Source organism: Malaclemys terrapin, chromosome 1, assembly GCF_027887155.1.
Source record: "Malaclemys terrapin pileata isolate rMalTer1 chromosome 1, rMalTer1.hap1, whole genome shotgun sequence".
Classification (NCBI taxonomy): domain Eukaryota; kingdom Metazoa; phylum Chordata; order Testudines; family Emydidae; genus Malaclemys; species Malaclemys terrapin.
Genome location: NC_071505.1, coordinates 76,172,803 through 76,186,803, shown reverse-complemented (window position 1 = coordinate 76,186,803; position 14,001 = coordinate 76,172,803). Strand labels below are relative to the sequence as shown.

Genomic DNA, 14,001 nt, shown 5'->3' with positions numbered 1-14,001 from the left:
GTGCTCACTGGTAAAAACAGGGAAAGAAATAAAAGATGGCACATAAACAGAACTGTTTTTAAATATAGGTTCAGGTTTTCTAAAGTGCCTATGAGAGTTTGGCAACTGAATACCATTGAAATTCAATGGAAATTATGTGCCTAACTCCCTGAGTCTCACTTGAAAATTCCAGTCATAATTCTTTTAACATTTTCCATGAAACAGAAAAACTTTTTCAATAAGTGAATTATGTTAGTGATCTCATAATCCTAATAATGAAAAGGAACAGACAATGATAAAATAATAGATAAGATCAAAAATGAACACTATAAAAATCTTATATTATGGAAATGACATTTTGCCACTGGATTAAATATTAATAATTGATAGTCCAAGTCTATTTTAATCATTTAATGTTCATCCCCACCACTTAAGACTACTGAACATCTATACCAAATGTTATAACTTCATGATCTAGGGCAGGTATCAGCAACCTTTCAGAAGTGATGTGCCGAGTCTTCACTTATTCACTCTAATTTAAGGTTTTGAGCGCCGGTAATACATTTTAACATTTTTAGAAGGTCTCTTTCTCTAAGTCTATAATATATAACTGAACTATTGTTGTATGTAAAGTAAATAAGGTTTTTAAAATGTTTAAGAAACTTAATTTCAAATTAAATTAAAATGCAGAGCCCCCCGGACCTGTGGCCAGGACCCGGACAGCGAGAGTGCCACTGAAAATCAGCTCGCGTGCCGCCTTCGGCACGTGTGCCATAGGTTGCCTACCCCTGATCTAGGGACTAAAACACCAAGGAGCTCATCCTGCAAAACCACATACAAATGCTTCCCTTTATGTGCACCACTAATCCCGTGGGGACTACTTAGAGTGTGTAAATTTAAGTATGTGCATTGGTCATTGAAAGATTGGGTCCAAAAAAGGAATTGTTTATCTGTAATGACTATGGAATCTAATCTATTACAAAGATGGTTTAAACATAGAATACCCTCTTCTTCAATGCATCTGGATCTTCGTTGTATTCAGAAGCCAATTCTGCCAAGTACTCTGAAGCCTGGCTAGAAACTACTCGATAGATGTCACCTGAGGAGGGAAGGGGGAGAAAAAAGGACACTGGGAGAAGATGTCTTTCTAAGTAGTCTAATTCTGATGAATACTAGTTTCCTATTATTTGTCCATAAAATCCAAAATCTGAAACACAATGTGTTTTTGCTTTAAAAGTGTACACCACAGGTACTATTTAAAGAAAAACACCAAATCCACTCAGACAAGAAACGGCTCCTTTAATATTAATTAAATCTAATTAATCTATGATGATTAAAAACACTAGATATATAGAAATAAAAGAATAGAGTAAAAAAAAAAGTCTATGGCAACAACATCTATGCAAAGAAAAGCTCTCCATGAGGCAAAACACATTTGAACATTCTCCAGCTAACAGGAAGTAATAAGACTGGGGTGGTTACTTTTTTAGAATAAGAACTGTGACAAATTGAAGTTCCCCTAAAGGACAAGGTAAATAAGTAGGCATATACATAAATTATATTTAGAATATACATAATTCTTATTACTGAGAAAATGGAAGAAACTTCCCCTAAGGATGAGCATGAATAGGGAACACAACTTCATTCAGAACAGGTCCCAACTAAAAGTTGTGAAACCTGGAAACTCTGACGAAACTGGAATTTGGAGTCTCAACAACCTAGGGTAATTTAGAAACTAAGGGCTCAGTCTTGTGAGGTGTTCAATTACCTCAGCGCCCACTAATTTCAGTGGGAGGCAGGGGTTTTAAGCACCTCACAAGATTGACCCTAACAAGAACATGGTCTAGAGTGGCTGAGTACTAGTATTTCAGAGAACAATACTGTGAGGAGGCCTTCCAGCAATGGCCCTAGGACCTGTGTGGAATCACCAGGTGCAAAGATCAACCCTAGCAAATGCTATTTCTGGATTAAGTCTTTCGAGTTTACAAGTGCTAAACATGTGTGTTTGAAAAGTAAAAAAGAAAAAAAAAAGAAAACTCATGATTGACCTGAATAGTCTAGAACAGTGTTTCTCAACCTTTTTGATACCAGGGACTGACTTGCTGCCTTCCAAAACTGTGCCAGGGAGATTTTAGGGGCTGGCACCAGTCCACAGACCAGTCATTGAGAAACACAGATTCCTTGTAGCCCACAGAAAGGGAAAGCACATTATGCATCACTCTTCAGCATCCCACAACAGTGAAGTCAGAAGTGACTGTGGTGACATTCTGGAGCCTGGATGGTTTCCCAGTAAATTATGCAGGATATGAGAAAAGAATTAAGGATGGGATTAAGACAACTTCAACTTGTCCTCTATACAGCACATGTGTAAAATGCCTTTGGACTCCCATCTCTGCAGACCGTCTACATTATGCAGAAACTTGAGATTATCCTTGACTGAGTCAATGAGACAGAAAAGAATGCAGATTTTAAGCACTCTTATAATAATAGAAACCTTTCATGCTATTGTGCAGGCTAGAAAAGCAACACCACCTCAAGCCGTAGGCATTGCAGTCTATAAACTATTAACCAAGGTTTCCATACCACTGAACAGGGTTATATTTCCTAGCCAATCCTTTGCAAACTGTTTTGCAGTAATAAAGTGGTGCCTACCATACTATACAGGACCACATATTTTCCAGACTACATGCTACATTAGTTAGTGCTATTCGGAGAACATCTAAGAGGATCATAGGAGCTGCAATACTAGGTGATGAGTTAAAGTTGGTGCAATAGGTTACATAGTTTTGTTACATTTGAGGATTTATGTTATATTATGGATGGTTTTTAGTTTGATCTGCATTGGCAATAGGAGGGTTTGGGAGGCACATCACACATATATTTATTACAATCACAGCTTACTTGTGGTTTCTTCATCTTCCAAGTCTTGCAGTATAAGATTTTCAGCATTTTGACTTCTGTTCTTCACAACGTTTAGACAATACAGAACTGATTCTGGTAATTCATCTGAAGTCTAGAAGTAAACATTATTTTTAATTAAATTCTGTATGTTCATCTCTCTGTGAAGACTACTGGTAAATACTTAACATTCTTAATTAAAGTCCATGGGCCTGTCTACACCAGGAGTCGGCAACCTGTGGCACTCGGCCCATCAGGGTAAAGCCGCTGGTAGGCCAGGCCGGTTTGTTTATCTGGAGCATCCGCAGGCACAGAGTCCCGCAGCTCCCACTGGCCGTTCCTGGCCAAGGGGAGCTGTGGGAAGCAGTGGCTAGCACGTCCCTCGGCCCATGCCACTTCCTGCAGCTCCCATTGGCCAAGAATGGTGAATCGCGGCCAGTGGGAGCTGCAGGGCTCCGTGCCTGCGGACGCTCTAGATAAACAAACCGGCCCGGCCCAGCAGTGGCTTTACCCTGACAGGCCAGGTGCCAAAGTTTGCTGGCTTCTGGTCTACACAGTTATTTTTAAAGCACTTGCACCAGCCTCACTAGCCAAGCCAATCCACCCAGTCTGGGAGACTTATTCCTGATTCACTCCAAAATGCTGTGTAGACATACTGTATGTGTCCTTCACTAACACACTAGTATTTTTTCAGTCAGGCCTTAGTTTCATTATTATGTCACTCATTACTTGACAGTCATTTAGACTTCACAGCAATCTAATTACTACTGCCCTCTAGAAGCATCTTTCTAATTTATATTGTTTTTTGTTGTTGTTATTGGTTTGATCCAAGTTGAATAAAAGGACAAATGATTCAATATGGAGGAATCAGACATGTGACATGGGGTCTTTGTTACTGAGATACTGATTTTTTGAAGGACAGATTAGATTCACAAATACAAATATACGAAGGACTTGAACCTAGGTCTCCCACGTCCTCAGTAAATGCCCTCACCACCAGATTATAGAGCCAGTCTCTCTCAATCTCATTTGATGGAACTGTTCCACTTATGATAAATTTAATATTCAGTGGGCCAGCAAGAGAATGAGTCTGTAGCCTAGTGGTTAGGGTACTTTCCTGAAATGTAGGAGACCCCGAGATTTCCTGACCCTGAGTTGGGAGCCCCTGGTTCCCTACGCTCTAGGCAAGTATCCTAACCACCAGGCTTCTAGCTATGCTAGGGTGGGTGGGTCTCTCCCTTTCTCAGGCGCTGGACCTGAAAAACTTCCCAATGAAAATTTCATCAACACCAATCCATTTCCACAAAACATTTCAATTTTGACAAAACAACATTTTTAGTGGGACAAAATTTTAAATGAATTTTTTTCAGGCAGCTCTGTTAATTATTGATCATTTCAGTAGATGGAAGCAAAGTGCACTAGGTTGGGAACAGGATGCTGCTGCGGGGATGGAAATGAAAAGAACAGAGGAGAGGGAAAAGAGAAACAAGGCAGAGATCACAGTGACCTGAAGGGGAACAGATTTTCCTCAGAATTATGGGAGTTACAAGAAGGCACTTAACAAGTAATAAATATCTAAACATTTAGTTACTACATAAAGGCCACATAGTCTCCTTGATCTCTGTAAAAACTTCTTACTGACATCAAAGAGCATTCTATTGTGCATCTAGGGAATGTATAGTCCTGAATTTATACCCCAACCCATGGACCATAATTAACCATAGAATTTAGCTCTCTCAGATGAGCCTGCAAATGACATCCCTGCTCCCTCAGTATTCCACTTCTTTTCACTGGTACTCTACTCTATCCCCGACTACATAAGTCACAGGCAGAAAGGAGCAATCAGAAGCAGAGGAGTGAACTCAGTTGTATGGAATATCATCAACAAATTGTTCACCTGGGCAAGAGAGTCCTCACCCCCATTGTTCAGAGTTTGTATTTGTTTTTCCTGATTAAGGGTCCAAATCCTGTGAAGAGCCCAGTGCCTTCTGAGAGCTGCTGAGTGTCAATGCCTTTTTATATCAACAGGAGATTAAGGTGTTCAGCATCATACAGGAAGCACTTAGTACTCAGAGTCTCTGAACATTGAGAGTTCCTGACAATCATTATTCTGGTGGGAGTTGTGGGTGCTTAGTGACTGTCAGGATCAGGCCGTATGTTTTTAAATAGATCCCCACTGGCCAATGCTCTAGGAACTCTCTGCCAATAGGCAGGGGCAGTTTACAAAGATAAAAGGTTCTGATGATGGAAATAACAGAATGGATCCTTGAGGTTATAGTCATAGCCCAAAGACTTTGAGGCAGGTGAATGCCAGTGAAAATGAGGTAGGAGCAGAATCTAAAATAGGGAAAGAACAAGTCAAAATTACTTAGACAAGTTAGATGTCTTCAAATAACCAGGGCCTGATGAAATGCATCCTAGAATACTCAAGGAGCTGACTGAGGAGATATCTGAGCCATTAGCAATTATCTTTGAAAAGTCATGCAAGACGGGAGACAATCCAGAAGACTGGAAAAGGGCAAATATAGGTCTCATCTATAAAAAGAGAAATAAAGGACAATCCGGAGACTAGTCAGCTTAACTTCTGTACCCGGAAAGATAACGGATCAAATAATTAAGAAATCAATTTGCAAACACCTAGAAGATAATGAGGTGATAAGTAACAGTCAGCATGGATTTGTCAAGAACAAATAGTGTCAAACCAACCCGATGGCTTTCTTTGACAGGGTGACAAGCTTTGTGGATGGGGGGAAGCAATAGATGTGGTACAGCTTGACTTTAGTAAGGCTTTTGATACTGTCTCGCATGACCTCATAAACAAACTAGGGAAATACAATCTAGATGGAGCTACTATAAGGTGGTGCATACGTGGTTGGAAAATTGTTCCCAGAGAGCAGTTATCAGTAGTTCTCAGTCATGCTGGAAGGACTTAACAAGTGGGGTCCCTCAGGGATCGGTTCTGGGCCCGGTTCTGTTCAATATCTTCACCAATGATTTAGATAATGGCATAGAGAGTACACTTACAAAGTTTGCGGACAGTACCAAGCTGGGAGGGGTGGCAAGTGCTTTGGAGGATAGGATTAAAATTCAAAATGATCTGGACAAACTGGAGAAACAGTCTGAAGTAAATAGGATGAAATTCAATTAGGACAAATGCAAAGTACTCCACTTAGGAAGGAACAATCAGTTGCACACATACAAAATGGGAAGGAGTACTGCAGAAAGGGATCTGGGGGTCATAGTGGATCACAAGCTAAATATGAGAGTCAGCAGTGTATAGGGTTACCATTCGTCCGGATTTACCCGGACATGTCCTCCTTTTTGTGCTAAAAATAGCGTCCGGGGGGAATTTGTAAAGCACTCACAATGTCCGGGATTTCCTCCTCCCCCGGCACAGCAGAGTGAGCGGCTGGGAGGGCTGCAGGAAAGTCCCGGGCTGGACTCCGGAGCAGCTGGAGAGGAGCTCCGCCCTGCATTCTGAGCAAGTGTCTCAGCACAAAGTGCAGCCCTCCCCTTTTGCAACTGGGAGCGGTTTCTGCCATGCAGCGTAGCAAAACGGGAGCGAGAGCACTTTGTGCTGATACAAGGGCAGCTCTCCCCTGCAACCCGGTCCGGACCTGGGACCGGGTTTTGTTGTGCAGGGCCAGGGACCGGGTTTTGTTGTGCTGGGGAGCTCAGCCACGTGTCCGGCTCGCACAGAGCCCAACACCCTGTTCTGAGCAGCAGGGTAAGGGGGGCAGGAGAAGGGGCAGGGAGGTTCTGGAGGGGGCAGTCAAGAAACGGGGGGGGGCTTTTTGGGGGGAGTGGAGAAAGTTTTGGGCAGTCAGGGTACAGGTAGGGGGTAGGGTCCTGGTGGGCAGTTGGGGGGGGTCTTAGGAGGGGGCAGTTAGGGGACAAGGAACAGGGAGTCTTAGGTAGGGGGTGGGGTTCTGGAGGGCAGTTAGGAGCAGGGGTCCCAGGAGGGGGCAGTCAGGGGACAAGGAGCGGGGGGGGTAGGGGGCTGGGAGTTCTGGGGGGGAGCTGTCAGGGGGCAGGAGTGGGGAGAGGGATCGGAGCAGTCAGGGGACAGGGAGCAGAGGGGTTTAGATGGGTTGGGAGTTCTGGGGGGGGCTGTCAGGGGGCAGGAGTGCGGAGAGGGATCGGAGCAGTCAGGGGACAGGGAGCAGAGGGGTTTAGATGGGTTGAGAGTTCTGGGGGGGGCTGTCAGGGGGCAGGAGTGCGGAGAGGGATCGGAGCAGTCAGGGGACAGGGAGCAGAGGGGTTTAGATGGGTTGGGAGTTCTGGGGGGGGGCTGTCAGGGGGTGGGGAGTGGTTGGATGGGGCGTGGGAGTCCCAGGGGTCTGTCTGGGGGTGGGGGTGTGGATAAAGGTTGGGGCAGTCAGGGGACAAGAGGCAGGGAGGCTTAGATAGTCCTGGGGGGCAGTTAGGGGCAGGGGTCCCAGGAGGGGGTAGTCAGGGGACAAGGAACGGGGGGAGGGTTGGGAGGTCAGGGGGGGCGGGAAGTGGGAGGGGCAGGGGCGGGGCTAGGGCGGGGCTCCTCCCGTCCTCTTTTTTGCTCGCTGAAATATGGTAACCCTAGCAGTGTAACACTGTTGCAAAAAAAGCAAACATCATTCTGGGATGTATTAGCAGGAGTATTGTAAGCAAGACACAAGAAGTAATTCTTCCGCTCTTCTCCGCGCTGATTAGGCTTCAACTGGAGTATTGTGTCCAGTTCTGGGCGCCACATTTCAGGAAAGATGTGGACAAATTGGAGAAAGTCCAGAAAAAAGCTACAAAAATGATTAAAGATCTAGAAAACATGACCTATGAGGGAAAATTGAAAAAATTGAGTTTGTTTAGTCTGGAGAAGAGAAGAGTCAGAGGGAACATGATAACAGTTTTCAAGTATATAAAAGGTTGTTACAAGGAGGAGTGAGAAAAATTGTTCTTCTTAACCTCTGAGGATTGGGCAAGAAGCAATGGGCTTAAATTGCAGCAAGGGCAGTTTAGGTTGGACATTAGGAAAAACTTCCTAACTGTCAGAGTGGTTAAGCATTGGAATAAATTGCCTAGGGAGGTTGTGGAATCTTTTCCAGATTATGAACAAACAGGAAAATGAAGGTGAAGACGACTGAGTTAACTGCACAAGCCAATATTTTAAGTTTCTCATGTTGACCTGGCTGACATAGTCGATTTAATTTTTTTTTTAAATTTAACTATTTTAGTTAAAAACAATTTTAACAAAAACAAAACTGATTTTAAAAAACTTGAATGTTTAACTAAATTCAAAAATTCATATGCTTGTTTTGTTAAAATATTATATGTTTGCTGTTGAAGAAAAAAATCCAGAATACAGAACGTTGTTGTTTTAGTTAAATAAAACAATTTAAATGTCTGTCTGGTGATGGTCTCCTCCTAATTCAGCATGGCAAGAAAATCCTCCAAATATTAATGATTAACCTGTTGAACTGGAGATATTTATGAAGTCATTGGGAGATGAACTATCTGTTTCAATTACCTTTGGTAAATGAAATAACCAAACAATCATTCATTTTCTGATATAGCTGTAAAACTAGTCTGAAAAGTTTTCAGAATAAATCACTTTAAAAATGTATAGTGTATACCTTCTAAAAATGAAACCTACATCTATTTCTGAGTTGTGAAGAATACGTATTAAATTTATAACAACCAAAAAGAATGCACTTTTATGTAGCAATTCATGATTAAATCGAGTCCTCCTGACTAGTGATTTAAATCAAATCCACCCTGTAGTACACCTCCAAGTAGCTTAGAACGGCAGGAATGCAAGAGGCCTCCACAAAAGACACAAGTTTGCCATGCAAAAGGAAAGGCAGTACTATCCCTCCTGTGTCCATTAAACACTTACTGTTTCACCATCACTCCAAGCTTCTGCTGATAAATCAGTGTTGAGATCATCCACTTCAAGGGAAGTAACACTGATTCTGCTCAATTCTATATTTATTTCTTCTTCAAGTTTTACATCATCATCTTCCATAGCTTTCCATAATAAAATTGTAACAGCAAAGAGGAAAAATAAAATTGAATACATTAGTGGATATTGTATTTACTGCTAGATTTGTGGCAGTAGTAGGTATCTCAAAACTCTTTCTCTAAAACAAAACAAAAATCATCCACATCCACAGTAAAGCTCCAACTATGACAAGACTTATATGAACACTTAACTTTAGACATGTGAGTGTTCCCATTGACGTCAACGGAATACTCACTTTCTAAAGTTAAGGTTTGGTTGTACTGGGACCAGGGCTAGCTCCAGCATTTCTGCCACTCCAAGCCAAAAAAAAGAAAGAAAAAGCCGCGGCCGCGATCGGCAACTGGAGAGAAAAAAAAAAAAAGCCCCGATTGGCGGCGGCAGTTCAGCGGCAGGTCCTTCGCTCCCAGAGGGAGTGAGGGACCTGCCGCCCCCGAATTGCCACAGGTGCCGCCCCTCTCCCTTGGCCGCCCCAAGCACCTGCTTGTTAAGCTGGTGCCTGGAGCTGGCCCTGACTGGGACCTAAAGCTCTATATTTATCAATACTGTTGAGAGGGAAGGATGCAGACAAATAATAAAATATTACCTTGTGCCCTGTTCCCACAAACATTTACATGTGTGCAGCTTTCATTGACTTCAATGGGACTACTCAGATGAGCAAAGTTATGAGAGTTTAAGGGTACATCTACACTGGAAAAAAAAGGTATGTCCTTAACTCAGGTTAGCTAACTTGGATTAAAATAGCAGCAAAGACATGGCAATTCCGGTTAGCAGTTTAAGTTAAAGCCTAAAGGAAAGCCTAGAAATGAACTCGAGCTGCTAGCCAAGTTGCCGTAGTGGTAGGTAGACTAATATATTTATATGGAAGTATAGATATCTGTGATTTCTTATCAAACTTTAAAGCTCCACAAAGAGCATTACCTTCAATCACTGACTGTATTAAACAAAACACAGTAAACATGCATTCCCATTTGGCCTCAGTTTTGTCAGCTATTGATAATGGATTTAAACCAAGGGTGGGCAAACTTTTTGGCCTGAGGGCCACATCTGGGAATAAAAATGGTCTGTGGGCCACGAATGCTCACAAAATTGGGGTTGGGGTGCAGGAGGGGATGAGGGCTCTGGTTGGGGGGTGCAGGCTCCAGGGTGGGGCCAGAAATGAGTTCAGGGTGCGGGAAGGGGCTCCAGGCTGGGCAGGGGAGTGGGCTGTGGGGGGGGGGGGGGAGGGAGGACTCCGGCTTGGGATGTGGGTTCTAGGGTGGAGCTAGGGATGAGGAGTTTGGGGTGTAGGAGAGTGCTCTGGGCTGGGAGTGAGGGGTTCAGAGGGTGAGAGGGGGATCAGGGCTGGGGTAGGGATTCAGAAAGGAGTGCAGGGTCCGGGGTGGGGCTGGGAGGTTTGGGGTGCAGGAAGGTGCTCCAGGCTGGGATCGAGGGGTTCGGAGGGTGGGAGGGAGATCAGGATTGGGGCTCGGGGAGAGGCTCAAGGGTGCAAGGCTCCGGGCGGTGCTTACCTCAAGCGGCTCCTGGAAGCAGCAACATGTCCCTTCTCCGGCTCCTATGTGGAGGTGCAGCCAGGTGGCTCTGCACGCTGCCCAGTCCACAGGAACCGTCCCTGCAGCTCCCATTTGCCACGGTGCCCAGCTAATGGGAGCTGCAGGGGTGGCACTTGGGGCAGGGGCAGAGTGCAGCCCCCTGGCTGCCCCTACATGTAGGAGCCGGAGGGGGACCATGCCGCTGCTTCCGGGAGCTGCGTGGAGGCCCCTCAACCCTGCTCCCCTGTTGGAGCGCCAGACCAGGCAAGCCCCAGACACCACTCCCCAGCGGGAGCTCAAGGGCTGGATTAAAACAGCTGGCAAGCAGGATCCAGCTGGCAGGCAGCAGTTTGTTTAGAGTATGGGCAGTGTACCTAGATCTCTATTTTTTAATAAAGAGAAAAGGAACTGCACAAGTTTATCGCAACTACACACTTTACTCTGTAACAGACATGAAGAAAAGCAATACAACACAGGAAAAGGTTTGCTTAATAGTTTGAGATAAGAAAAGCATCACAGAACAGACTATTCCTATGGATTCTGCAGATGCTGCTGTAACCCACACACCTCCTGGGTGTGGTGCTCTGTCCCATCTAATGACACCGAGACACTTAGAAAGAGATTAATGAGTCTGCTACAGTCTTAGCTAACAAGCACATGACTTTTAAGTCATGCGATAGAGGCTCGTGTATTCAGTCCGAGGTCCCAAATTCAATCCCGCCTGCCGATGAGCCGCATCTGTCAGTGTTACACTGCCACTTAGGATACACAAAAAACATGCCTTTCATCTGCATACTGTACACTAGTTTAGATATGAAAGCTAAGATAGGTATTGCTCAAGAAGTGCACAGTGAAAAGGTACAGCAGATACAATATAGCACACTTTGGGAGTTGAGGTTTTGGGACAGAAGAGTTGATTTAGGGATAAAGGTCTTTTTAAGGTGAGGAGGAGCTTGGTGTCTTTGGGCCATTCTGATTCAATTTTTATTTTAAATTTGCATATGTCTAGATTGTTTCTGATAAGTTCAGTGTATAATAATATACATATACACACACACACAAAATCTGCTTCACACGGATACATTCACGTGCAGCAAAATCCCTCCTTTCTCGACTCCATCAACGCAATTGCAGCGCTAATCATCACCACAAGTAACGTTATCATGTTGCCAACCCTCATTAAGGTCTCAGGAACCACATGCTATTTGATTTTTTTTTTCTGCCAGAACCAAGCTGCTGAGTGGGCTCCAGAAGCTCACCCTTCACTTAAAGACAAAAAGCGTCTCGCTCTCATGGTTGCGGAGAAAAGATTGAGTATAAAGAGCCACAAGGCTCAGGACCAAAGAGGCAAACAACAGCCAAGTTATTACACTAAAAATATTCGGGGGTTCAAGGCAGGTGCTGGCAAAACAGCCCCAAACAGGGCCGGCTTTAGGAAGTACGGGGCCCAATTCGAACATTTTTGGCGGGGCCCCGGCAGGGATGACTAAAAAAAAAAGTTTAAAAAAGCCTTTAATTTCTTAGCAACCGGTTCCCTATAAAAAGTTCTGATTTAAGGGATGTGCCACAGTATGTATTTTTTGTAGTAATAGGGTTACCGTATGTCCAAAAAGAACCAAAAAGCCTGACATGTCCAGGAAAATGCGGATGTATGTTAACCCTACCTAAAGTTCTTTTTTAAAAAGATGGGCCTGAACTAGAAATGAGCTCCGTTTCACATGTGTGGGTCTCCACCACTCCCTGGGGGTGCGCACATGTGTAGGTCCAGTTGCTCCCTGCCCCTCTCATTGAAGCAGGTTTGCAGGGTTACTGCCCTGGGAACTGCAGGGCATCAGTAGACATGGGGCTGGCTGGAGGCAGGGCAGGGGCTGACTGGAGGTAGGGTCTGGCTGCAGGCAGGGCAAGGAGTGCGGGACTGGCTGGAGACAGGGGTGTGTGGGGTGGGCTGGCTGGCTTCAGGCAGGGCCGCAGGGGGATGCGGCATGGGTTGGCAGGGCTGGAGACAGAGAAGTGCGGGACTGGCTGGCTTCAGGCAGGGGGGGTACGAAAGGGATTGGCTGGAGACAGCGCAGGGGGTGCAGGGCTGGCTACAGAAAGGGCAGGGGGGGCAGGGCTGGTTGGCTTCTGGCAGGGCCGCAGGAGGGGTGCGGCAGGGGTTGGCTGGAGACAGGGCAGGGGATGCGGCAGGGGCTGGCTGTGGGTAGGGGGTGTGGGGCTGGTGCAGGCAGGACAGGGGGTGCAGGGCTGGTGCAGGCAGGGGCTGGCTGCGGGCAGGGCAGAGGGTGCAGGGCTGGCTGGAGACAGGGGCTGGCTGCGGGCAGGGCAGGGGGTGCAGGGCTGGTGCGGGCAGGGGGTGCGGGTAGTCCACCCTGTATGGTAAGTGCCCCCTCCTTCTCCCGTCCCCACCGGGGTAGCAGCAGCAGCCCGGGGCCCGGGGCTCCCCTGCTTCCACCGCCCTGGCCCTTTAAATAGTCGCGGGAGCCCTGGGGAAGCGGCAGGGCTCCAGCGGCTATTTAAAGGGCCAGAAGCAATGGGAGCCCCGGACTTTTTAAATAGCCCCCATAGCCCCGCACTTCTACCCTAGGGTTCCAGCAGTGGGGCTCTGGTGGCAATTTAAAGGACCTGGGGCTCCAGCCCCTGCTGGGAGCCCCAGGACCTTTAAATTGCCACCTGGGGAAACCAGGCCACCCGGGTACAGCACACCGGCTCTTGCCGGTATGCTGTGCCAGGGTTTGGGCATGGGGCCCGATTCAGGGGAATTGGTTGAATTGGTCTAAAGCCGGCCCTGGCCCCAAAGGGGGAGAGGGAGGTGAGATGCCCACGGGAACAGGCCAGGCTCTTAGCCTGGGGGAGAACAAACAGCCCCAGGGTGCCCGCCTAGCTCATTTTCTCTCGAGGTCCCGCCCAGGACTACAGCTCCCAGAATGCAACAAGAAACGGCCCTCGCAGACCCTACAGCTCCCGGACGACAAAGATCCGCCTAACCAAGCCCTGGGGCATGCTGGGAGTGATAGTTCCCTCTACTTCCCATCCCCGGGGGACCAGCCGCAGCCCCCAGGATCTCGCCGAACAGTCCCCGTGGGTTGGATGGAGCTGGTCGCCACCCGCGGCTGGAGTCAGGCCCCTACCCGGGCCGCGGCCCCTGGAGACGCCCCGTCGCCCCGATCCTGCAGCTCCGGGTCACGCAGATCGCTTTGCAAACCCTCCAGCTGCGCACGCTGCGGAGTTAAACAGGAAGCGTAACCATGGCAACGGCAGAGTGGGGACAGGGCGAGGCCTGTGCTACGGCAAGGCGGAAGGGACTAACCTAGTGAGCAGCGATCTCTTTGCATTCCAGCCGGGGGAGAGGAGGTGAAGGAAGAAAGGCAGAGAGAAATGTGGCTGCAGGATGAGGGGAAACCCTCCATCACTAGCCGCGCTTTGGTCCCGTTAGCAGCTCCCGCCTTTCCCATCCAGCTTGAATGTTATTTCAAATCCCCATTATTTTCTTACATTGATTGGCTTGTGGCATGGGAAATAGTTTTCCCAACCCCAGGCATTCGCAAATCGAGTAGTCAGATCCCCGCCGTCCCCAAATCATGAGCTTGGTTTAACAATCAC

At 46.7% G+C, this 14,001-nt stretch overlaps 1 protein-coding gene across 1 annotated transcript in view; it reads right to left on the bottom strand.

Moving 5' to 3' along the window:
* The window catches only part of LRRIQ1 (leucine rich repeats and IQ motif containing 1), a 165,860-nt gene extending 152,266 nt beyond the window's left edge, over positions 1-13,594 (bottom strand). The window contains exons 1-4 of the mRNA XM_054027505.1: positions 13,530-13,594; positions 8,747-8,877; positions 2,881-2,992; positions 984-1,078 (exon numbers count right to left, since the gene is read on the bottom strand). Of these exons, the coding sequence (XP_053883480.1) occupies positions 984-1,078; positions 2,881-2,992; positions 8,747-8,875 (336 nt within the window). The 5' untranslated portion in view covers positions 8,876-8,877; positions 13,530-13,594. The remainder of the gene's footprint in view (positions 1-983; positions 1,079-2,880; positions 2,993-8,746; positions 8,878-13,529) is intronic.
* Positions 13,595-14,001: the final 407 nt, after the last annotated feature.